The sequence below is a fragment of the Cyanistes caeruleus genome, chromosome 3, assembly GCF_971803275.1.
Source record: "Cyanistes caeruleus chromosome 3, bCyaCae1.hap1.1, whole genome shotgun sequence".
Classification (NCBI taxonomy): Eukaryota; Metazoa; Chordata; class Aves; order Passeriformes; family Paridae; genus Cyanistes; species Cyanistes caeruleus.
Window position 1 is genome coordinate 86,008,258 of NC_141703.1, and position 23,822 is coordinate 86,032,079.

The window sequence follows — 23,822 nt, forward strand, 5'->3', positions numbered from 1 at the left end:
GAAGGGACCCATTAGGATCATGGAGTCCAGCTCCTGTCCCTGCACAGGACAGTCCCAAGAGTCACACCCTGTGCCTGACAGCATTGTCCAAATGCTTCTTGAACTCTGTCAGTTTTGGTGCTGTGACTGCTTCCCAGGGAAACCTGTTCCAGTGCCCAGCCACCCTCTGGATGATAAGAGCTCTGTCCTTCTTGGCCTGACAGTACCATTTGGTCACAAGGTGCAAAAAAGGGCCCTGAGTTTCCAGTGGTTAATTTTAATACTTCAGGAACACTTTTTTTTTCTTTTTTTCTTTTTTTCTTTTTCTTCTTTTTTTTTTTGTCCTTTATTGTCTTCACAGGAACAGGGGTAGATCCCTCCTCTGCAGTCTCTGTCCATCAGTCCTTTGTCACCCCTGCCAACTGTCACCACATGGAGATATGAAGAAAAGAGAAAATGCTTGGAATTTTCTGCTGAGCAGTTAGTTTCTGTAGGGCTCAGACTGTGTGTGGTATCTCATTAAAAGTAGAAGACTAGAACTGTCTGATTGAATGATTATTCAGGTTTACTGTTTTTCTCTCAAACCAGGAAAATTGCATTTAAGAGCAGCTGAGAGAAACAAGTTCTCTACCTCTGCTCTTGTACAAAACTCTGCCCCTCCAGGTGCAGACATGCAGAGGACAGAATAGAGAAAAAAAAAAAAACCAAAACAAACTGATCCATAAACCTAGAAGCAGATACTTCCTGTTTCTAGCTGGGTACATGTTTCCCACTGCTTACCCTTCCCCTTCCTGTCTTAGCTTACATTCCGTGCTTCCCACCCAAGACACACCGTTTCCTGATGCCACTGTTGGTGTCACACAGGAACTTTTTGCCTACCTCAACTACAGACAGCACTGTATTCAGCCAAGGCTCGCTCCTCTGCAAAAGGAAATGAGGCAGGTGATTACACAAGGATGAATGCATTATGCAGAGAAGACTGCACATCTTTTCCCAGCCAGAGAATCAGGAACCCAGCTCCCCACCCCAGAAGAGCAAGAAATCTGCAACCCACCGGGCTGGTAGTAATCATAGATCTTGATGCTGGCTGGTCTCAGGTTCTTCACCTGAATTACTTGTTTCAGTTGCAGAATGAAAGTCTGAGATTCATCATTGAGCTAGTGGAGATGGAAGGAAATTAGCAAGGAAGGGGAGATTCTTCATCTTCCCTGATTTGAATGTTTTCCTGCACTACATTTCCCTAATTCACTAGAAATTCTGGACTTTAAAATGGAGTATTGTGTGAGGAATAGCACTATTCTAATCCAGTGACAATGAAATTGGGCAAACTTCCTCTGCCCCCAATTTTACCAGTGCTCTTTTCTTACCTAGACCATCCTCAGGGTCCTCACACAGCCCCTTGCCCTCTGACCCTTTGCTCTCACTGTGCCACACCAAATGCTTGGTTCTAGCTTACCTTCTCCAGATAAATGTAGACCACATTAGCTTTCACTTCTATTTTCTTAACAATGGTTCTGTTCTCCAGCTAGGATAGGGAACAATAATAGAATGAAATTTGTGAGCATTTTCCATAGGGATTCCTGACCAGAGAGACACAGTGTTTTAGTTAAGGTATAGAGCTGGACTCTGTGTGGAGCTATGCCTTTCTCATGCCTAAGGGCTTTAGTGGTTATATCTTTGCTAGTCCCTCTTGGACATTTCTTGTGAACATCTCATGTATGAACCACACAGACCCTGCCCAGGGCAGAGGAATCTCCCCCTCAGGGGACCAAAGGCTGTCTGGGTAGTACATATGACTTATATGTTGGTCAGAAAATGGGTGCAGGCTCCAGTAGAGACTCTTATTTCATCTCACTGAGTGTTCAACTGCTTTTAAAGACCTGCATGGGGGCTGTGATTTAATTGGGAAACAAAAATAATATTTTTAGCTAGAGTATCTCTGAGAAATCCTGTCTTAGAATTTCTGACAAACAAACCCTGGTGTCAGCACACCCAGCAGTAAACTTTGTTCCTGGCCCAAGTCCATATACTGTCAGTGGGAGAAGCTGGACCACCTCTGATTTCCCTTGTGGGGGCTGTAGGAAAACAAGTTTTGGTGCAATTTCAACAGTAAAGGTCCCCTGCAAATTTAGCTACTGCCTGGCCTGAAATGAACAATAGGCAGGATCCATTTACCACAGCTGAGTTTTCTTATTCCAAAGTTCTTACCAGCATTCTGGATCTGGAAGTCATGATGAATCCAGATAGCAGGGAGACCTCTATGATCACCATGTTGGATGTGACTCTGCTGCCGATGTAGCTGGAGATTAAAAAACAGACATAGGGCCTGACTCTGTGAGGATAGTGCCCTCCCAGCCTCTCTTCCACCACATGCCCTGAACCAGATATCCCATCTGGGACTGGGGGCACAGCAGCCACTGCTCCCTCTCCCAGGAGTTAGCCAGCACCCTACTCCTCCAAGCCTCCCACCCATCCAATCCACCCTCTGCCCTGTTCACCCCAGGGGCCGGGTCTCTCTATCGGAGCCCCAGGAATTTCCTGGCTGCTGTCCCCAAGCTCCCTCCATCTTGCTGGAGGAGGAAACGGCCCTTGGATTCACCTGGCGAGGATGCGGACGGTGAGGACACGCGGATTCGCCCGGCTGCAGTTGGTCAGCTCTGTGCTGACACGCAGTGTGAAGATCACAGGAGTCCGTGGGGAAGGCTCGTGGTACCTCAGCACTGTCTGCAGGATAAGGGCCAGGAGCAGGAAAGACAGGCCAGGCATGATCCCATGCAGGAGAAAAGAGGCAGAGTCCTCCTCTCTCCACACTGATCCCACCTCCTCACCTGAATGAAGACACAGCTGCTGCCGTGGGCCTGCAGCAGGAACTGCCCCGGGAGCTCCACCAGCGCTGCCTGCTGCACCAGCAGCCGCTTCTGACGGCTGACCAGGAATGCCTTCCCAAAGGCCCTCTGGGACCTCACCCTCACCACTGCCTGGCCTGATGTGCTGAACGTCCTTCCTGCGTATTTCGCTAAGGCTTGCAAGGCAACAACTGTGTCCTAGAGAGGGACAGACAGTCACTCCTCTGAAAGCACCAGCAGGAGCGAAGCTTCCTGGAACAGGAAGACCTCAAGAGGACTTGTGCTGCCAGCCCAGGGTACAAAAAGATCCACGGGGTAATCCTGCTGGTTACCTGGCTGGAGGCAAAACCCCCGTAGGCATTTTGCTGGCGAGTCAGCCATGCCACAATGCCAGCTGCAGTTGTCATGTCACCTGCGTGCACCCGTGGCTTGGAGAGGTACGCCAGGAGCACGTAGGCTGTCAGCTCTATGTCCACTGACTCAGTACCAGGCCAGAAGTCTGTGGAAGCTGGAGAGCTTGGCTTGGGGCTCCAGTGGATTTGTCCTCCTGCAGAAAGGAAAGGATTATGAAAGCTATTTTGGGAGGATATAATTTGGGTTTCTGAGAAACAAACCCCACAGTACTTTCAGCCCTCCTTCTGCACATTCCCTGTACTCAGGCCAGGATTGCTTTCTTGAATTTATTCTCCAAGGCTTCATCTTGTTTTAGCTCACAGACTCCTACCTCTTCCCTCAAACGATCTTGACATCTTCCAGTCTGAAGAAACTATTTCTACATCACCTTCACAGCTTGTGGTTTTTGTATTTTCGGTCACACAGTTATTATATTTTCAGTCATACAATGCAGTTACTGCACAAATACAAGGAATATCTATAAATACACGTATCATTTTTGACTGCTGTAGCTGGGCATACATTAATCCAGAATCCCAGCAGGCAGCACCTGATTTGATGGCCTGTTCCTCCAGTTTGTACAGCAGCTCCTGGGTTGTCTCGTAGTCCCCAGCCAGGGCAAAGGCGTAGGCCAGCAAGGCTTCTGTGTAGATGTTGGTGATGTTGTGGACCGCCTTCTGCAGGCAGTGAAGAGTAGTCTGCACTAGCTTGCCCTGTGTTGGGAGAGACATGTGCAAAACTCTGACAGGTGAAAGAGGGGAGGGAGCCACACTATGTCTTCCCCATGTAGCTCCAGAGGAATCCATTAAGTTACAGACTGTCTTTGGAAAACCCAGTGCAGCCCCAGTATGCACTGCGAGCCATCGCCACCAGGCACTACTGCATCAGGCCAGTTTCACAACACTGGCTCTTTTGAGGAATGACTTCATCATGTGACCAAACATTGACTCATTCCCAGAAGTTCCCTCCCAGTTCATGGCCTGGAGAACACCAGAATCACAAGCTGGTGTATCGCCGTGGTGGTGCCCAGGAGAGCAGGAGGGAGCAGGAGGGAGCTGAGCGTGCTCACCTGCAGTGGCAGACCCATCTCCAGCAGTGCTGCAGTGACATAGGCTCCCAGAGAGATTTCATCATCTGTGCTGCCCTGTGAAGGGAACACGTCTTACACTCTTTCGGGGTGTTAGGAGGGCCCAATCCACAGAAGGAAAAGCATTCCCCTCATGTTTTCCCTCTCTTTAGGGCTTGCACAGTTTGCAGAATGACTTTCTAGGATCCTTTGGGATCCCACAATCTTCTGCTGTTACAAATCTGCCCAGTCATTCCCCAGCAGTGCTACCTGTCCTGGACCACCATTACCTTTAGAGAGGAGTGAAAAAAGTTCCCTTTGGTGGCAAAGCAGCCACTGGGGAGCTGGTTTTGCTCTAGCCAGCGTAGGGCATCATGGATGTTCTTGTCATCTACATAGATGTATTTTCTGGCTTGGCCAAAATTCTTGAGTACAAAAGCTGTCAACCTAGGAAGAGGATGAATTATGAGAAAAAGAGGAAAACAAAAAAAAAAAAAAGGCAAAGAGAAAGTCAGAGGTCCCCTGGTGCTTGTCCCTGAACTAATGACATAGTGGGGGTGCATAAAAGAGTAATTTTCATAGAGAAAGTCAATCTAAAAGTGGAAATGGACCACAGGATCCACCCCAGTGGTTCCTCTCTCTGCCCATCTCCATAGATATACTACTTATATGCTACTTAGTACCCAGTCATTTTACAGGTGAAAACCTTCCTAATCCTTCTACTTTTACCTGTTCCACTTCATCTCCCCCACATTACTAGAGACAATCTGGAATTCCCCATTTTCTTCCTCCTTTCCTTTCTCCATTCATCTTGGCCAAGCACCATAGGTGTAAGCTGTGCCAAGGCAGTTCCTCTCCACTCTGACGACAGGAATTTTTATTGTTCTCACCTGAATTTTTTCCAGACATGTGTACCCCTCTTGGCTGCCAGGTCACCAGTAGCATGACCTGGTATTGTCTATGGGCTAACAGCAGGGACACAGAGACAAAAAAAGACCTTTCATTCTCTGGGACCACATCTTTGCTGTTTCACTTTCCCAGAAACTCTTCTGCCCTGCCTGACTGCTTTTTCAAGTGACTCAAATGACTCAGATTCTCCCTGTCAAACATCTCCTTCTGTCTCCATCCCACAGAAGGAACATCATGTCAGCTTTCTCAGATACATTAGGTGCTCTGACCAGGACAGCAATAATCAGAAGTGAGGGATATTTGCAGTGCTTACCAAGTGTTTCCTTCTCCATCCTTCTGCCCAAAGAAACTATAGGAGCCATCTCTGTGCCTGTAAAGAAGTTGTGTCTGATACCCTGGTGAGATGAGAGCGGTGATTAATATGGCACAGTTACACAGAGGGGACAGTGCTGACAGAGTGGGTGCCAGAGCAAGAGTTACTGGTATGTTGGACACAGGACAAGGCAGAGGGGCAAGGTGGGTCTACTGTACTCACCACTGCGCAGGAATCCTGTTGCCCTGTCCTTGATCTCAGGCTTCAGCTGCCTCGTCTTCTCCAGGTACTGCAGCACATAGACAATGGGGGCAAACAGCACCATGTTCTGCTCCCCACAGCCGTGGGGCAGCTGCACCAGGTGGTCCAGGTTCTGCAGTGCCACCCCCATGAGGTCAGCTATGCAAGGGTGTAAGAAACAAAGAAGGTGCAAGTATGATTTGAGCTGCCTTTTCAGCCAGGCAGGATAATAGTGCTTTATCTCAGCAGGGGGAAAGTGCTGGAGAAAGGAGAAAAGAGGAATAAACAACTGAGTGCAAGATGGAGAGTGGTGACTGTTTTGCTTCCTTGCAGCTTGGCATCATGACTACACTATGGAGACCCTGGAGAACTTCCCCTTATATCAGCTTTTGCATTCTGAAGAGCTCCAGATATAACAAATACTGTTTGTAAAAGGCTATGAGCAGAGCTGCACCTGCTCAGTCTGTGTCACATAGACAAGCAGATATAACAACTCTCAGGGAAAGGTTAAAATACTTCTGGTCTTTAGCCAGGCCTGTTCTACCTGGCCATATGTCAAGCACCAAAATGTGAGGAAGCCAGCAGGGGTGCTAGTCAGATGGTGTGAAGGTGTCCATATATCCTCCAGCCAGTCAGAAAAGCCTTGTGTTGTTTCCTCTGTTGGGGTTCTGTTCACAATATTATGCCAGGCCTGGCTTCCTACCAGTTCTGGCCTGCAATACAAATAGATGTATTTAATGGTAGGCTTGGCCTCTTCAAAGTGTTCTTTTGCAAATTTATAATGCTGAGAAATGCTTTTCTCCAGGAGTTTCTGCTGTAGCATGGTTTTGAGCTTTAATGTTTCTACCTACACAGAAATAGCCAAGGTCCTAGAGTCCCTGCTCCAAGGTCCTAGCTAGAAAAGGGATTATTCCCCTGTGCAGATTAATCTTCCCATGAAAGCAAAAAATCTGAAAGTCTGGTGTTTGCAGGGCATAGAAACACAGCATCCTCTCTTTTGAACAGTTTCACGTTTTCAAGTTAAGCCTTGCTCTTTGGTACTAGCAGTCTGTGAGCCCACAGCAGAAGTCACTTACCTGTGATAGAAATGGAAGCCCTGGCAGATCCCTTTACTACATTGTCAGGAAGGCGAAGGGACACGGGCTCTTCAGCCATGTTTCCTGGTAACAGTAGGATAAAAGGTGTAGCATGAAAAACCAAGCAAAAAGGCTCTAACTGGAGAGACAAGACTGGCCCAGGTAAGTGGGACACTGCCTACATCCCTCTCACACCGACTCTCCTGGTCATTGCACCAAGGTGCATTGCATGGAAACTTTTCAAATTAGAAACATGAGAGGTGCTGGGGGACTGAGGGCCCACCAAGCTTCACTTCAGCTCAATTCACTGCCCTTCAGAAGGCTCACAAGAATCACAGCTGGACATCTCTCAACCAGAGGACATTCTGGCCAGACTTGCAATGCTGCAGGGATGGGGTGGGAGGGTTGGAGCACCTCTCACGAGTGACTATCAAGCCCCAGGAACACCCAAGGATTGCACTGTGGGAAGGAGACTACAGAGCAGGATTTTGACACTTAGCAGCAAATTCAGTAGGACAGCACATGTGGGAGTAATATTTCTTATTCATTCGTGTCTGATAGGAAGTGAAATTTCCTGTATGAAAAATAATTTCAAAACATGCTTTCATGAGACCTCCCACAGTTTAGTTCTGCTTTCAGGTGTAGTTATTTCAGGCTGCAGAAGCCATTCAGGCTGTGCACATACCTCGTCTCAGGCACATACCTCCTCTAGGGCACAGAAGGGAGCTGTAGGACTTCTCCACTAACAGACCCTCTGGCTGCCAGGGCAGAAACATGCACATGGGACAGGAGAAACAAAAATACACATAAAATTCCCAAATGACAGCAACATTTCAGAGCAAGTTCAAGTCTGAATTCAGAGGTCAGGGACTCCACCCTCCTCATTTTTGGCAGCTATGCCTGCTTCACTGCTCAAAGCATCAAGAGTAAGCCCAAGGGACAGGGCTCTCTGGCCAGTGAGCACTTACAGAAGCTCAGGTACAGCACAAAAGCAGGGAAAGGTACAGGGAGAAACACAGATGGGGGAATGCAGCTGTAGAAAAAGTACTGCAAGAACTGGCTTGGCTAGGTCCTGGGAGAAATAAAGTGAACTAAACCACAGCTTTAGCATACTATTGCTGGCCAAAATTTGAGGTGATAAAACTACCTAGCCCACCTCAGTCTGCCTTCCCCCTTGGGCAGGGATATCACAGACAGAAGTGAGGCTGTTCTCATACTGACCTGGACCAGCAAGTGTTTGGTCAGTGTGTGCCTCCCCCTCACGGCAGCTGGCAAGGGCTTCCTGCCCCCACACCGTGATGTGGTGTCCAGTACCTCTGTCCTCACGGAGATATTCAGAGTCCCTAGCAAATAAATTCAACAGAGTCCTTTTCTTACACCTGTGGCCGAACAGAGCAAATTTTCTTTAACCAATAGTGGCCTGAGATGATTTGGGTTGTTGGTCTTCATGGGCTCGGTGGTTTGGCCAGTAAAGGTGAGCCAGGCAGCGCTGACAGCTTGTCCAGACACCTTGAGCATGAGGAAACTCAGGAATGTCTCGCCAGCAGTGACTTCACTGCGCTGCAATTTGGCTTGAGCAACGAGGGTCCAGCAGCCCTTGGACCCCAGCATACCCTTCCCATTGCATATGAAGCACAGGACCAGCAATACAAAATTCCCCCACCCACATCCACATCCAGCCTCTTCCTCCCCCGCTGGTCCCACAGGCCTCTCTTCAGGAGTTCCTGCCCTCTCTGGTGAGTCTGAGAGAGAAAGAAAGCAAACAGAATGGATTGCATGTTTGCAGCATTAAGGACAAACTTCAGGATTCAGTGGAGACCCAGGTCTGCCAACTTCTCTGGATCTCCCACAGCCTTTCACTTCAGTTTTAGGGTTCCCCATCACCAGCCCCTTTTTGCTGCCATACCCAGTTGGACTGCTGTCACATTCCACATGAAGGTCTTGGATTCCTCTGCACACAGACACTCCTTGTCCCTGCAAGCCTGACATGGCTCCACCTGCAAGTCTGAGGATTTAGCCAGGGCCACTTGGATCTGAGGGAATGACAGATGCAGGTGAGTAACTGGGCAACTCAGGTGAGATGGCTTGGCACAAGGAGCTCTAAAACTGGAGGGCAGAGTAGGTCTGTCCCACACAGCATTGCCTGTGGCACAGGCACACACCTGTATGCACTGCTGCAGGTAGCTGAAGACACTGGCTTTCAGCAGGAAGGTCTCTCCACGGATGACGGAATACGGCAGCGTCACGTCCACAAAGAAGGGCTGAACAGTTCTGAGGCCTGTGGTCGGGGCAAGGCCAAACCCCCTCCCAGCCAAGCAGAACATTTTGACTTTCCACTCTGCAGCAGCAGCAGGGGCTGTGACTGAGACATTCCTGCTGCCATTGGAGCTGAGAGGAAGAGAGAACTTGCATGAAGAGATTCATTTGCTGGTGGGGAGGGAAGGAGATGCTGTGAGGAGTGTTCATGGCCCTGCTGAGGGAGGTGATGCAGGTTCTCATGTTTGCATCAACCTCTGCTGTACTGCTAATGACTTTTGCTCCAGTGGCTCACAGAAAGGCACAATTTTTTCTCTTGAGCCATAAAGCCTATTTAAATGCCATCAGTAAAGGCTTTATGTCCTTCTCCTGAGCAAGACGCTGCCCAAGTATTCCAGCTCTGTACACTCATGGTGGTTTTGTTTGGAAGTGTACTCCTGTTCCATAAATCTGTGTACACTTCAGTTCTTCGCTCAAAGTCTACTAGTTTGGTACACTATAAATGCAGGGAAGAGCAACATAATTTGCATGGAGAGATTTCCTTACACCTTTTTCACACAAACTCAAGTCAGCCAAGTCTCTATAACAAAGGGTCATCCTTCTGTCCATTTGTGAAGTCAGGAATCACTTACCCAATAGGGTACACATTCCAGATCCAAGTTTCAGGGAAATAGTGGTGAAATCTTCTGTGAGTTGTAAATTGGGGTTGTTCCTCAGGGATTCTTTGGTCTTCTGTAGAAGGCACCCCTGAAAGAAAAAGTAAGGAGTCCCACCAGAGTGGGAGAGGTGAACCTTGCCAACCATAGACAGCCTAGCAGTGGGGCTGGAGGCAAAGCATGCAGTAAGAGAGACATGAGGAGAGTCTGGCAGAGGAAAGCACAAGGGACTGGACTGATTTCATGGGAGAGATTAGAAATGAAGGGAAAAGAGAGTGACAGCAGGAGAAGCAGAGCTTGCAGTGAGCTGACTGCAAGCTGATTGCAAGGTTTCCAAGACTTGGTTAGACAAATCCCTTTCCTGACCTGACCCAGAGTTGTTGCTTAAGAGACTAAGAACCTCTGGAAAGCCATTTTAAACCAACACTTCTATAACTCTGTAACAGTACTGTTTGCTTGCTGCACAAAACTCACATTCCATAGCAAGCAATGGTTTAAATACAGCAGGCACGTGAGCCAGCTTAGTACAAGTTATCAAGTGCAAACTGAGACATAGAGAAAGAAAATTACTGTCTCTGTGACCCCAAGTGGGGACAGCAGCTGGGTCTCAGTAAGCCTGGGGAAACAGATGCTGGGATCCGCTTGGGATTGTCTGTAAGGAAAGGGAGCGCCATCCTTTAGTGCTAGGGAACATCCAGTTAGTGACATTCTTCAGAGCCCTTTTTTATAGGGACAGGGTCACTTCTATTGAGTCTGGTGGACTGGACAGCTATAGACTGTGGCAGCTGTCACAGACCTGATACTCCTAAAAGAGGCAATATCCACCACCAGCAAACCCCAAAGATCAGAGGGCTCTGCCACCTGATGTGATCTCATGTCCCAGGTAGGCTCAAAGTGCAGCTCACCTATGACTGGCTTCCTATCCGCTCGACGAGGGCATGGAGAGGGCTTCTTGATTACAAGGTTTGAGAAGACTTTCAGACCCATGTTCTGTTATGAAAAGAAGGAGGGCAGGGGAGGCAGAAAAGCATCTGTGAGTGGGTAAGATTGACTGCTTCTCTTCAAAATTGCTCTGGAAACCATGGGGGTCAGGACATCCCAGTGCCCAGGCAGCCCAGAGCAGCACAGGCCCAAGCAGACATTCTGCTGAGGGAGGCATGGAGGAGATCTGCCCTAAAGACACCAAGAGGTCTGCCTGGGAACTGCCCAAAACAGTGGAAAAGAGCAGGCTAACAACTAAACCATGTCAACAGTCCGTGATCTAATTCCCTGTCTCTCTCTAATACTGTAGACAAACAGAACACACTGCAGGACCTCATTCCTCATTCCCACTCAAGTCCAAAAAAATGGAATCTGATGGTCTAGGATTTCATGACCTTGCTTTCTGCATGTGTGGAGGGAAATACAGGTATTCCTACTCAATGGGGTTGTACATCTTTTGAGAGAGCACAGTTCAGTCGGGGCAGACAGCAGGGTCTGGCTGGAGGAGGAAAGGCTTTCTCAGATTGGTTGGGGAGAAAACACCTCAGATCCTCAGAAATGCAACAGCTCTGGGAAACATCACGGGGTGATTACCTGGAAGAGGTTGAAGATGTCAGGCTGAAAGGAATTCTGTGGCCTTCCTCGTAGCAGAGATGACATGGACTGGGGCTGCACACAGCGATCTGAATGCTCTTCTACTTGGGCAGGGTATCCACGTTGGTAGGCAGCAGGGAACAAACCATAGACCTAGGGAAACTCACAGGGAGGGAAGGATTGGGCAAGGAGAAGGTACCTCCAGATGCTTCTCTCCATCATCGCCTAGCATGCACAACAGTTCTTGTCCTTCTTCCTAGGCAGGCCCTGCTTTCTCCTTCACACACAGACCTCCTCATTCATTGGCCTCCAGCTCTCCTTGCCACAGCCCTTTGCCCAGCTCATCCATTGCTCCCAAGGTCTTGCCTGGTTGCACAGACACTCACCATTTGGCTGGTCAGCTCATGGTCTGGTCTGGTGAAGAACATGTTTTCATCCACTGCCTGGACTGCACACAGGGAGCCGGGTGCTGCCTGCAGCTGCAGCTGCACTGCTGACCCTGCGTGGGCTTCTTTATCTGGGAATCCTACCCTGACCTGCAGCAACACACCAGGAAAGGAATATGAAAAAGGAAGGGGATGGAGGAGGGTGACAGACAGATGGCACAGGCAGAAAGAGGAAGACTAGCTGGAATCTCCCCTGCTCAGCCACCGCTATCAGAAGTCGCTGCTGAAGCTTTCCTGGTCCCTGGGCACTGTGCTGCAGATACCCTTTCCATCTCTTCTGCCCAGTTCTTTCTTGGAAGGATCTGATCTCCTTCCCTCAAGCCTCCTGACTTCTGCTCATCAGCTCTCTCCCAGACACAGAGGTGAGTCTCACCTGGTTTTGGAAGCACAAGGCAACATCCAAACGGATGCTGTCAGCTGTGACCCCTCCGTTGGGGAAGATGGCATACACCACTAAGGAAGGTGATGGGGACAAGTCGGCACTGAAGGTCAGAGGGATGAAGAATGAGCCCTTCAACACTGAAGAGAGAAAGGCAGAATATTTTCATCATAGGCCGCCAAGACCTTCTTGTGCCCTTATCCTTTTTGTGCATATAATCCCAAAATGTCTAATTGATTCCTGCTGCTGCACTGCCTGCCCTCTCCCTCCATTCTCTGAGCCTACATACTCCATTTTCCCCTACATCCTCCCAGTCTCTCTTCCCATCATTGTTTTATTCTGTCTTTTTGCCCTCTTCCAGGTGACACAGTTGCTTCCTCAGCCTCCCTCTGTCCTGTTGGCTGCTCCAGACCTATAGAATGAGGGAATTTGGGAGAAACTATGGCAGGCCTCACGTCCAACCTAGAAACCAACTGGGTGCAACTCTTTCCCCTTCTCTGCCATGACTTACTGTTCAGTTTCCCAATCTGGATATTCCTTTGGCCTCTGACAACAATTCCAGACTTGCCAGTGACCTGCCAGAGGAGGGACATGGGATGAGCAGACTGCTGTTTTCCACCAGAGCACATCCACACTTACCTATGTGCATCTGGCTCTCAAAAGCAAAATAAAACCCCCAGAATTAACTGTGGGCTCAATCCAACCCCAGACTTGAGGAGACTTGCAGGCATCACAGTTGGGAGAAGAAGCTTTAACACAGGTGTCTCTGGTCTAGTCTGTTCAGTGAGGACAATGGATGGGTAGTGGGGTCACTGCAGGTTGGTGAGTGATAACTAAAGTGTTTCTCCTCTAGCAGGCTGGCTTCCAGGCCAAACCAAAATCCATTTCCACTGAGCAGCTGCTTGATAACCAGAGTGAAAAAGGGATTCCCCATCCAATTTTAAAGGGAGAAGACACTTCCAGCTGCAGCCTTGGCAGAGGCTAAGGGGGTGATGGGCTACAAAGACAGAAAATTTCTCCTGTCCATGGTGGTGACTGAATCCCCAGCATCAGGACCATGATGTGGCCAGGCTGAGCCCTACCAGGTGTAGCATTCACCCAGTCCCCTGAGAACAAGGTTTAGCTGTCATCCCTCCAAGGATGACCTAAATTATATCCTCAACTTTTCATTGGGATCTGCTCCTGTCAATGCAGTCTTTCCCCCCAGTCTCATCTACTACCCTTACTCACATAATATGCAAAACTTATACGGCTGGTGTCTTCTCCCAGATCATCCCTGCTGAGTGTGAAGGTCACCTGGACATTCTGCTTCAGCCCACAAGGCAGTGTTCCCGTGGGTGGATGTATGTCCAGGAAGCTCTTGGTTGTGACATGGAAGGGCTGCAGGTGATGATAAGCGTTTGTGTAACTGAAGTCAGTCCTCCGAGGAGTGCGCATGAGCTCCTCCAGTGTGAACCTCCCCTGAAAGGGCACCAGAGACACACAGAGATGGAGAGTTGCATGCTTCAGTGCTTTGTTAGGCTGTCATCAGCTTGGTTTGGGAAAGGCTGTTGGCTTGGTGCCAAGGTTGCCTCTTGGTGTAGAGCTGTGTGGTGAGCCCAGGCCTGAGCTGGCAGGGGGGCTGCAGGGCAGGGGAAAGGAGCACAGGTAGAGCTCAAGGGTTCTCACTTTCCCATATGCAGAGGTGGTGTTTACCTCCAAAGAGACTGATGAGCTGTTCCAGGCAGTTGTGTCGAGGTTGAATGATGCTGTTCCACTGTCATCTGTGATGTATGTTTTGATAAACCGACGCCTCATGAACCTTATCACAAGATAAACTTTCCTGTTTTTCATACCAGTTCCATAGTGATCCTGAACCTTAATCTGGTGACAACAAGGTGAGGCAGGAAAGCCAAAGTCAGATATTTCTGCCAGTGTCATACCCAAAACCTTCCTCTCTCTGACAAACATAGACCTTCCCAGGTAGGTCACCTACAGACTTCAGTCTTGCCCCGAGAAATGGGAGAATTGTACAGCTCCCTCATCTCTAATGTGAAGCTGAGCACGGTTAAAATCTGTCTGCTCCAAAAGGTGTGTGTGGCTAGAACACGAGGAGTTTCTCTCCTAGCCAACAGCTGAGACATCCTTGCATCCCAGCATCCCTCCTGAGACACCACTGATTGCTCTCAGCAGATGCTGGAGGTGTAAACACAACAGGGAACCTGAAATGCAGCAATAGTAGCCACACTGTCAAGCTAGGTGACACAGTGCAAGGTAACCTACTCTGTCTGAGGAGCAGGAAATGCTTTGAGTCAGACAGATTTACCAGATTCCTTAGCAAATGACAGGGAGCAAAAAAGCAAGGGTACAAAATCACCTTTCCCCTGTATGGTACTCCAGGGATGTAATATTCATTGGGTGTCTCAAATACTGCCCTTGCAGCTGTCCTGGAGATGAGGATTTGGCTGGAGGTGTTGATCTGCACCCCTGTTGGGATGCAGAGTGCAAGGGAAGCAGGATCAGTACCAGAGGTGATTACTGCACTGTAGTTTAATCTCACTTTGTTATTCCCATCCCCTCTGAGCAGAGCATCTGAAACTTCCCAACACCAGCATTCTTCAAGGTTTAGAGGCTTCTCCTGTGGCAGCTCCTTCTTTAGGTAAGCTGTCTGCAAGCCTCTTTGTAGCCTCATGGACCCACACCACTCATCCAGTTCCCAGCCACTCCCCATCCTCCTGCTGCTGGCAGAGTAGCTCTCCATGTCCTGTGATGATCCCAGCAGCAGGGAGGAGGAGAGGGGGATGTGTGCCCTCTCTGACCCTCAAACCCCCAGAATGGTTCCTCTTGCCCCTGTACCTGCCCTGCTGAGCCCCTGCGTACCTGTGCCCATCTCCAGGAGAGAGGCTTCTGCATAAAGTTTGTTGTCTTCCTGGCTGGGAGTCAGATTGAAGATGGATGTGCTGACAGAAGGGGTGAAACACCCATTGCTCGCCGTCTGCAATAGGGAGTGATGGGTATTATCTGGGGCTGGGGAGAAGGGAAGGGGTCAGAAGTACAAGGGATTAGCCATTCTGTCATAACTATCAACTACAATAAATAATAATGCAGAACTCGTGAAACACTGGAATGTTTCCCAGAGAGGTGGTGGATGCTTCATCCCCAGAAACATTCAAGGTCAGACTGGACAGGGCTCTGAGCAGTTCATTCTGTTCACTCAGCCCCTGACACTTCATCCTGGGTGGTGCTTGTTTTACTGCCCATATTCCTTCCAGGATTTTACTCACAGGACCGCTGTATTCCCTACAGATGTCCTTGCTGGCATTCTGGAGCCACCTCCTTGCTTTCTGGCACAGCGTCACGTGCATGGTCCCTCGCACTGCTTTCCCATAACTGTACCTGCAGGGAAAACACCACAGGGGCTTCTGGGCAGCACCACTGCGTGCTCTGTCCAGCACACAGGTGCCTTTTGTGACAAAGGTCTTACTGCAGCTGGCCAGCAGGCAGGCTCAACTTAAAATGTATCACTTTGACTACTTTGGGAATGCAATAGTGTGGTCTGGCATCCAACAGATGTAGAAACAAAGGAACATAGTCAGAAATGGACAGGAACAGACACACACCCTCTGGAGTTCTCCCACTTCTGGGCACCTGCTATCCTGGAATTGCAGGTAGACACAGAGAGTGGACCTGATTTATCCACTCAGTGAAGATATTAGTTTGAGGGGGGGAAAGCAGCAGAAACGGGTGTCCCTGCAGACAGCAACAGCAAATATCAGTAATAGAGCCAAAGAGTGACCTCAGACTTGCCTCACTATGGGCTTATCTCATGATCAGGGCTCTTGTTTCCATCATCAGACCTGCTCTGATGATTTAGACATTTTGGTATTTCCTCTGCCTGCTTTGCTGCCTTTCCTTGCTTTGACTCCTCTCTGACCTGCCCTTTGGAGCAATGCTCCTGATGGTATCAGTAAAAATATGGCATTTGTGACCCATCCTGGTGATGTAGAGAGGTGTGTACCATTTACTACTACAGCCTCATATGACCTGATTGTAACTGTCCAAATTAATGAGAAATTATGTCAGACCAGTCAGTGGCAAGAGAGACACCAAAAGTCTCTAGATAATGCAGCCCCAAATACAAATGAGCTCAGCAGATCTTGAGTGCTTTTGAGCTCATTGTCCTCCCTTCTTTGTGTTTATACTGTCAGAGGTCCTGCCCTCCTTCCCACCCTCATCTGCTCATTTTTTGCTGATAACCACAACTAGAGAAATTTATCTACTGGGCCTAAGAAGGCAGTAAGTTCAGTAGCATGTAAGTGAGAAGGAAAGGCACGAACTCCTAGAGAAATGCCAGCTCCTGCTCCTTTACCTCAACATATCTGGCCCATATCTGGTGTTTTTCCCACATAAGATCTTTCAATGCTGGACAGACATTTTCCAGAGGAGGGTATCTGTTGCTAGGGCAAGTCTCCCTATAGCTGGATGTTCTCTCATGTGTGGCTGAGGTACCTCTTCCCCAAGGAAGAACCCATTAGATTGACTCTTGAACTATTTGGGATTCTCCTAAAGGAATGGCCCTATGAATTCGCCCTTCTTGAGCCACTTCTCTTTGATGGATTGAAAAGATAAGATATGGAAGTAGAGACACAGTTTTGATAGAATCTTTCCTTTCCCCTGAACATTCTCCTTACCTGCCACACACTTGCAGTGGGAAGGTTTTATCTGAAGCATAAATCTGAGCTGGTCCCTCGAAGAAAACATCAAATTTTTGCAACACTGGAACAAAAACCTCAGATTTACTCCATCAAGGGCAAAAGAATACCTGGGTGCAGGATCCCAAAAGGGAAGAGTATGTTCCCATGAAGGAACATGTTAATGAGGTAAAAGCAAGCATTAATTAAAAATCAGGGAAACCAAAGAAAGAATCCCCTTTTTTTTTCCCCCAACACTCTTGCAGAGGTCTTTAGTTTATTCTCAGTCTGCCAGAAGATACCTTCTCCAGCAATCTCCAGCACAATCTCCCTTGTGTTCATTTCTGATGCTGTCCACAGGTTTGTGTTCAGTCATAGCTCACAGTCAGTAAACCCTATTTTACAATATTTGGCTTTACACTGTTATACAGACAGGCAAGTGACAAACAAGCAACTTCTTCCATCCCTTTCTCCATTTTCCTTACCATGTTCCTCCACCTTAAAGGTACTGGACTGGACTGAGCTGGACTTAAAGGACTGTGCACGGATGGTGTACGTCCCCAGGGAGAGTTCAGCAGCTAACTGGAAAGAGAGATCTGCAATGCCCTGTTTTGGTCTCACGTCCAGCCACTGGCCAATGCGGTTTTGGTTCGGGTCCTGTGGTGCAAGGGAAGGAAAGAGGCAGTCATCAGCAATGCTTGATATTCTCTACCCAGAGCCCACTGGATTCAAAGGTGCATCAGACATTTCAGAGGCTTTCTCAGGATCCTGCCAGTTTCAGCTCAGATGGTGATGCTGAAGCACCAGCAGAGGTGAACCCAACCCACCCAGGTTTACTCTGCTCTGTTGAGCCACAGAAAAAGAAGGTATGGGACATTTAGACTCTCCAGTCTCCAGTAAAGATGAGTTGTAAATATTAGCTAAAGCCTGACTGGCATTCCTGAACGTAGAAATGGATGAAATCAAACCATTTGTATCATCAAGTCCTGATAACAAGAAGCATTTGGACAGAGAATGTGCATGCATAGAGCCTAAGAAAAGTAACTTGAATCAGTAAGACAGCATCCTAGGTACTATCCATACTGAAATACCTTTCCTCACAACATCTGAGGAGTCTGGAACACCCACCTGGATTTCCACCATGGAGTACTGCAAAGCAAACAGACAGCGCTGTCAAAAATTGGCATGACATAGCAACCTGCATATAAACTTCTCTTACCCACCCTGTACTGTGACAAACATTATGATACAAGAATCCTACTGAAAGCAGGACCATTGCTTTCGAATAGTAAGGAATAGTAAAAATCTATGCTATTCTTCAGATTTGTTTTTTGATCCCTGAATATTTAAGATGCATTTTGATAGGTATTCTACAACCATGAAAACTAGAATTTGCTGTAATATAATGGGGAAGAGCAGGAAGACTCTCAAATACCATCATCCCAAGTTCACAAATATTAAATGGGCTCAGTTTTGTAACATATATCCCAATAACTAGCAAAACTGCATCACCTATAGGAAGAATAATCCACACATCTTCCTTTAAAATCCCTGGCAGGAGGTAAGGCTGGGAGTCAATGCTGACTGCAACTGACAGTAACTGGGAGGGACAAAGGAGGACACACTTGAGCCCTTCTAGGCCCATTAATTCTCTGTTTGTTCTTATATCACTGCATCTATCATCCAGGGAGCAGTACTGGTGCCTAATTTTGGAGCACAAAGCATAATGAGGCAGGAACAGGGCTTGGGAGACTAACCAGGCTGTAAACATGCAACTGACATGTAATTCACATTATCCATCATTCTAAGCTTTCATACAAGTTATCAGGGGTAACTCTGCTTTCGTTTAAATAAAAAATTGTGCAGGTTAACCTGCTGGTCAACAGCATCCATATTAACTTCAACTCATCTAATTTACAAACCAGGCGTTATACCTTTAATGCTGTGATGGACTAAAGCTTTATAATAGCTTGGGCTAAACATGATGGCTCTAAATTTTCATCACACCATAATTAACAGAACATGTTACAATGTTAATTTGTTTATACTCACACACAGACATCAACCATTTACAGTCAAATATGTACATGAACCAACTGTAGGCATGGAAGCAAATGCATTATTTATACTTTATTATCTAATTAATATAAGATATATGCCTTCCCTCTGGGGAGAAGAAAGGAGTATTTATTTGATGCTAGGATCACACCAATAGCCAAAAAAAAAGAGGAAATTAAGTCAGCAATAAAGAAGCTGGAAAGATCTCTCCCTTTATTTTTGTCTAAAAGGATTTGATCCAAGTCCCCTAATGCATACCCTTCAGATTTAATTGTCATGGCATGAATTCCTGTTGGCTCTCCTTAAATCTTCTTGAGGACTGAGGAGTGAAATAGCTATAGCTGCTGGCTGCAGATATAATTGCTTACTGGAGAAAGGCAAAAGCCCTGCAGTTTCCTGGCTACCACATATGCAAGTCTCTGGCAACTTCTCACTCCCTTGACATGTGGACAGTGGGCTGCTGCCAGCAGCAAGTCAATATAATTTGGTTATACTGTTTTCTCCCCTCTTATTTTATGATCACTTCCTGTGTATCCATCCTCATATTAATTAATTTTTCTTAAAAATTTGCAGCTCAGTTCAGGCTCTTCTGCCACCCTCAGGTGACACACACTGCACAAATCACTGAGCTTTCCAGGGCTCTAGGAGAAGATCTTCATGCCCAGCAAAGTCTGTAGACAATTTTGCCTGATAATTATGGCCAGCAACCCACAGACTGGTCCCCAGAAGCCCTGCCTGCTTTTTTAGCAAGGGCATGTCCACTCAGCTAACTCAGCTAGCTGGGAATGCTGGCACACTCCCCAAATACCATCCAACCCTCCCATCAACCAGCAGCCATCCTATGAGAGCAATAGCAGAGCCATCAACCAACAGGAATTTGTGCTCAAATGTGGTTTACTCCAGGGTGGCACTGGCCACCCTGGGTGTCGGGACTGTTCCAGCCTCCCTGGCTTGGGGCTGGTAGAGGAAGCAGCACCATCTGAAGCCTGGAGACTTCCTTGCCTCTACTTAGGCTTTACCTTGCTGTTAACAGGAACAAAATCTTCAGTCAGTGTCACAATCCTGAATTTCACTGGAGGGAGAAAATGAAGTAAAGCACATTGCAGACAGAGGGCACATGGGAACAGACTTGCCCAGCACTTGTCTCACCCCAGAACCCTAGCTCCACACCCAGTCCTATTGGCAGCCCCATGCCTGTCCTGCAGCCCCTCTTACCCTTTTTGCTCAGCCCCACTCACCTCCGCTTGCCCCAAACACGTGGCAGCAGCACAATTTAGGGGTTTTCCCATGGTTACCACCACGGGAAAGGGTAACACCCAGGGTTACCCTTACATTTCCTTGTCTGCAGTGTAAGCAGACCACTCCTACCTGGCCCTGGCCAAGAAGACCATGTTTAGGTCTGCTCCCTTTTCCAAGCTGCTCTGCTCCTAGAGCATGTGAGGCCTCCCCTCCCAGGCCCCTCCTGCTGCTAAAGCATGGGTCATGGATACCTCACTGCAGAAGGCAGCGGTTCCCCTCTGTCCCCATGGAGGCCACAAGGCACAAAGTGCTCAGCGCTCTGCTCACAGGAAATTGGGAACAAAGCCTGGGAGGATCAAGGCAGTGTCAGGGTGCTCCTGCATTGCTCACCTGTCTGTCCTGGATTATAGATGGGCCTATCCATCTGAATGAAGGTGCCTGTTCCAGCCCTGCGGATCAGGACCTTTTTCTCTTCACTTGCACTGAAGTAGTGACCATTGGAGATGTACAGGTGCACAGTGGCCACCTCCTCACTGCCAGAAGGTCGGGGCACCTGGGACACAAAAGAGGAGAGCCACTAGGTCAGCAGGCATCAGAGCAGTGCTCTTCTCACTTCAACTGCACTGCAAGGCCAGGCTCTTTGCCATCTTACTCTGGAGGCCAGCATAGTGTGTCCCCTCCCTGGCTGAAGGCTGCGTCTGTGGAAGCACAGGGGACAACGCTTAGCAGCTGGGATAGATCTTGGACAAGAGAAAAAGGAGTTTGCTCTGACACAGAAATTTTGTTTACTCCGTCATGGGATCACTGTTAGAATCTGCATGGAGAAGGCTTAACTCAAGGGATGGAAAGGTCTATGGTGATGAGAGCTCTGTTTCCTAGAGTGTGTGCGTGACAGAGACTGAAATCCCCTCTTATCAGTGCAAACTAAGAAAATAAGGATCATGAGTTTGACAAATAAGAAAGGTTTGTGCTGAGCTTGTGTGTATACCCTCCCATATGTTTCCTAGTCCTCCAGGACATTTTCAATCCCAGAAAGAAAAGCTTGGGAGGAAGCAGACATGAGGAAAGCTGTCTGAGATGAGAGGTCTGGCTCTTTCTGCATCACAGATTCACAAGCAACACACCGTGACAGTACAGCCTCCTCAGGGAAGAGAATGAGCTGCACAATTGCCATTTGGGTGCTTTTAAGCTGTTCATCCTCCTCATACCTTTGTTGCCTGGCCAGGGAACCTTAGTGTGCCACCAGGATATCCCACAGGAAGAGTACCATGCAGGCAGACAAAGCCAAGGAGCAACGACACTGGCCTGCCACTAAACACTGCCCCTGCTTTTGCATTCACCCCTTTCCAAGCCCTCTTATCTTCTGTCTTCCTCATTCTCTGTTTCTTTGACGAGAGGCAAACGAGCATGCTGGGAGCTGCCAGCTAGGGGTCCCTGCCAAGAATGACTCTGACCTGAAATCTGGTGCACTCGAAGATCCAGTTGTTCCGGACGACCTTGCGGTAGAGGCTGAGGTTGCCAGATGGGTGCACAAGAATTAAGGCCACACGAATAGGCTTTTCAACCCCACGAAGGTCCAAGCATGCCCTCTGGGACGAGGGGTAGGGCAGGGCAGCTGGAATGATGATCAGGTACCTCCTGCAGTGGGGAAACAAGATATCATCACATCTCAGGAGCCCTCTAGCCCGTTCTTGGCACTAAAAGGCTGGCCTGAAGAAACAGGAAACAAGAATCAGAAGCCCCATCTCTCTGAGACTAGGAGGTGCTGCTCTGCTGGAGAGACTGGGATGGATTTCCAGAGTGAGAACCTTGCACAGGGGGGTGGAAGGTATAGAGTTCATTTCAGATAAACACAAGACAAATAGTTTCAGATGACAGAACAGAATTTGCCCTTCTTGCTTTGACATGGCTCAGCTACCCTGACAGCAGATTGGCTCCTGCTTACCCCCCCCTGCCTTGCAACCCTTTTCATTTGCCCTTCACTTTATCCTACACCTTTCCCTTCATCCCACCTCATGCTGCAGTCCCTCACTCTTGTTCCCACCGCCAGTGCTCACCTAGTTCTTGTACTGCAGCCATATCTGTGAGAGAGGCTCCCACCTCCAGGAGGGCCCTGCATTCACAACAAGGCTCTGCACCCCTCCTCATGGCTAGGTGGGGGCTCACAGGGTCCCACACTCTCTCCCTGCTATCTCCCTCAGCATTCACAGCTATCAATCTCTAGATTTTTAAATGGCACTTACGGTTGTGCCACTATCCTCAGGGTGTAGAGCAGGCAGCTCAGGAGGAAGGGAGTCCACATTTTCATGGGAGAACCCCAAAGGGGTGGATTCCTGTCAAGGGCTGATCAGGAGAGAAAGTAGGGTGCTGCTCCTCTCCTTCCAAAGTCTCCAGGACACCTGCTGTTGTTGTTTCTCCCAGGAAGCAGACACAAATACCCAAGGTTTCCTTCCCTCCACCTCATTCCTGCATTTATAGTGCCACAGGCACAGGGTTGTACCATTCAGGATGTTCCCCAGCCAATCCAAGTCCTTCTGGACTCCAGCCTCACTTCTCTCCTACTCCCCTGTGGATGGACCAGCATCATTCAGACAAATGTGCCTTTTATTTTGCTAACCAGCAGCCTGTTTCCTGTTCACTGCACTGCCCCTGCTCCCTGGGCCAGTTGCAGCCCAAGTCCCATTGTTTTGCCTCTGGCTGGATTGTCCCATGACCCACGTGGCACATGCACCCAGCTGGAGCTCACTGTGAACTCTTGTGGTCATACTGTCCCAGGCTTTCTGAGTCTGTAGCACCCAAGGGAAGTCTCAGTCCTGAAATGGAGATCAGGCTTTGTACAAATTCTGTATATTTGCACAGTTCTCCTTCACATAGAGGGAAAGCACAGGGAGCAAACAGGGCTGAAATCCTCACCTTGCCTCTGCCCTATGGGTATTTGAGTTTGAAGAGAAAATTCAACAGCTGCAACTCACCCCAGCTGTATCACGTTGCTCTGTGCTCCAGTTCAAGGCCAACCTACACCCTCACCAGTGGAGGAAATGAGGGCTAAACATTGGTTAGGCAGGTCAAAATAGGCATGGATGAAGTCCTACAGGGTCTTGTCTAGCTACCAAAAGGCTGTGCTTGAGCATGGGAACACACACTATCTGGTTTGAGGCCTTCTTTCCACATGCTAATTTTATATATGTTAGTCCACTGATTGTACTGAACTTTTCCCTGAGTATCATACCATAATTGAAAAGAGAATCTGGTTCTTGAAACTACTTATTCTCAAAATAAGAAGTAATTCAATTTTAGTATCAAGTTCATTTCATATAAAAATGTACCACTAATTTATTTGTCAGTACCAATCTGAGCTCTTAAACGTGTAGGGCCTAGCAATGTTTTCCTTTGCTTTAGTACAGACTGACCATAACAAGGAAACTGGGTTTTGAGGCTTTCTTTTACCCATTCATGTACACATGTATAATGGGCAGATACAACTCCTCTCTCTCCTTTCCCTCTCTTGGGTTTTGTTCAGGACAGAGCTGCTGGTGCCAGCAGTTGGGAAAAATGTATAAATGCACCTGGACAAACAAGAAAACAGGAACCAGAGCAAGAACATGAATCATTCTCTGACACTAAGCTGCCCTTCATTTCTTTCCATGGGTCTCAGAAAGTACAGGCAGTGCCTGTTGAACAATCCCAGCTGACATTTGTTTGTTCACAGTAGATCCACAGC

The 23,822-nt window shown here is 48.2% G+C and overlaps 2 protein-coding genes across 15 annotated transcripts in view; one reads left to right on the forward strand and one right to left on the reverse strand.

The window, feature by feature from the left end:
• The window catches only part of LOC111925674 (alpha-2-macroglobulin-like protein 1), a 24,659-nt gene extending 24,141 nt beyond the window's left edge, over window positions 1-518 (forward strand). The window contains exon 36 of the mRNA XM_086882426.1: window positions 341-518. The gene's annotated coding sequence lies outside the window, so the exon portion shown is untranslated. The remainder of the gene's footprint in view (window positions 1-340) is intronic.
• LOC111925752 (alpha-2-macroglobulin-like protein 1) overlaps window positions 1-23,806 on the reverse strand; it is a 27,198-nt gene extending 3,392 nt beyond the window's left edge. Inside the window, exons 1-38 of one of the 14 annotated variants that reach the window (XM_086882419.1) lie at window positions 23,668-23,743; window positions 23,074-23,146; window positions 22,345-22,444; window positions 21,556-21,739; window positions 20,492-20,654; window positions 19,882-19,934; window positions 17,933-17,953; window positions 17,290-17,461; window positions 16,805-16,889; window positions 15,398-15,509; window positions 14,994-15,108; window positions 14,491-14,600; window positions 13,830-13,997; window positions 13,365-13,595; window positions 12,646-12,709; window positions 12,129-12,274; window positions 11,696-11,845; window positions 11,310-11,462; window positions 10,640-10,724; window positions 9,711-9,825; window positions 8,985-9,210; window positions 8,729-8,855; window positions 8,044-8,165; window positions 7,526-7,580; window positions 6,823-6,906; window positions 5,729-5,905; window positions 5,507-5,588; window positions 4,575-4,731; window positions 4,288-4,362; window positions 3,769-3,931; window positions 3,158-3,372; window positions 2,808-3,023; window positions 2,579-2,703; window positions 2,188-2,278; window positions 1,436-1,504; window positions 1,034-1,136; window positions 859-900; window positions 237-401 (exon numbers count right to left, since the gene is read on the reverse strand). In XM_086882419.1, coding sequence (XP_086738545.1) covers window positions 860-900; window positions 1,034-1,136; window positions 1,436-1,504; window positions 2,188-2,278; window positions 2,579-2,703; window positions 2,808-3,023; window positions 3,158-3,372; window positions 3,769-3,931; window positions 4,288-4,362; window positions 4,575-4,731; window positions 5,507-5,588; window positions 5,729-5,905; window positions 6,823-6,906; window positions 7,526-7,580; window positions 8,044-8,165; window positions 8,729-8,855; window positions 8,985-9,210; window positions 9,711-9,825; window positions 10,640-10,724; window positions 11,310-11,462; window positions 11,696-11,845; window positions 12,129-12,274; window positions 12,646-12,709; window positions 13,365-13,595; window positions 13,830-13,997; window positions 14,491-14,600; window positions 14,994-15,108; window positions 15,398-15,509; window positions 16,805-16,889; window positions 17,290-17,461; window positions 17,933-17,953; window positions 19,882-19,934; window positions 20,492-20,654; window positions 21,556-21,739; window positions 22,345-22,409 — 4,320 coding nt within the window. In that variant the 5' untranslated portion in view covers window positions 22,410-22,444; window positions 23,074-23,146; window positions 23,668-23,743 and the 3' untranslated portion in view covers window positions 237-401; window position 859. Of the gene's footprint in view, window positions 1-236; window positions 402-858; window positions 901-1,033; window positions 1,137-1,435; window positions 1,505-2,187; window positions 2,279-2,578; window positions 2,704-2,807; window positions 3,024-3,157; window positions 3,373-3,768; window positions 3,932-4,287; window positions 4,363-4,574; window positions 4,732-5,506; window positions 5,589-5,728; window positions 5,906-6,822; window positions 6,907-7,525; window positions 7,581-8,043; window positions 8,166-8,728; window positions 8,856-8,984; window positions 9,211-9,710; window positions 9,826-10,639; window positions 10,725-11,309; window positions 11,463-11,695; window positions 11,846-12,128; window positions 12,275-12,645; window positions 12,710-13,364; window positions 13,596-13,829; window positions 13,998-14,490; window positions 14,601-14,993; window positions 15,109-15,397; window positions 15,510-16,804; window positions 16,890-17,289; window positions 17,462-17,932; window positions 17,954-19,881; window positions 19,935-20,491; window positions 20,655-21,555; window positions 21,740-22,344; window positions 22,445-22,819; window positions 23,018-23,073 lie in introns of those variants that run through there. The other 13 variants (XM_086882415.1, XM_086882425.1, XM_086882418.1 and 10 more) reach the window with 13 other exon arrangements.
• Between the last annotated feature and the right edge of the window lie 16 nt (window positions 23,807-23,822).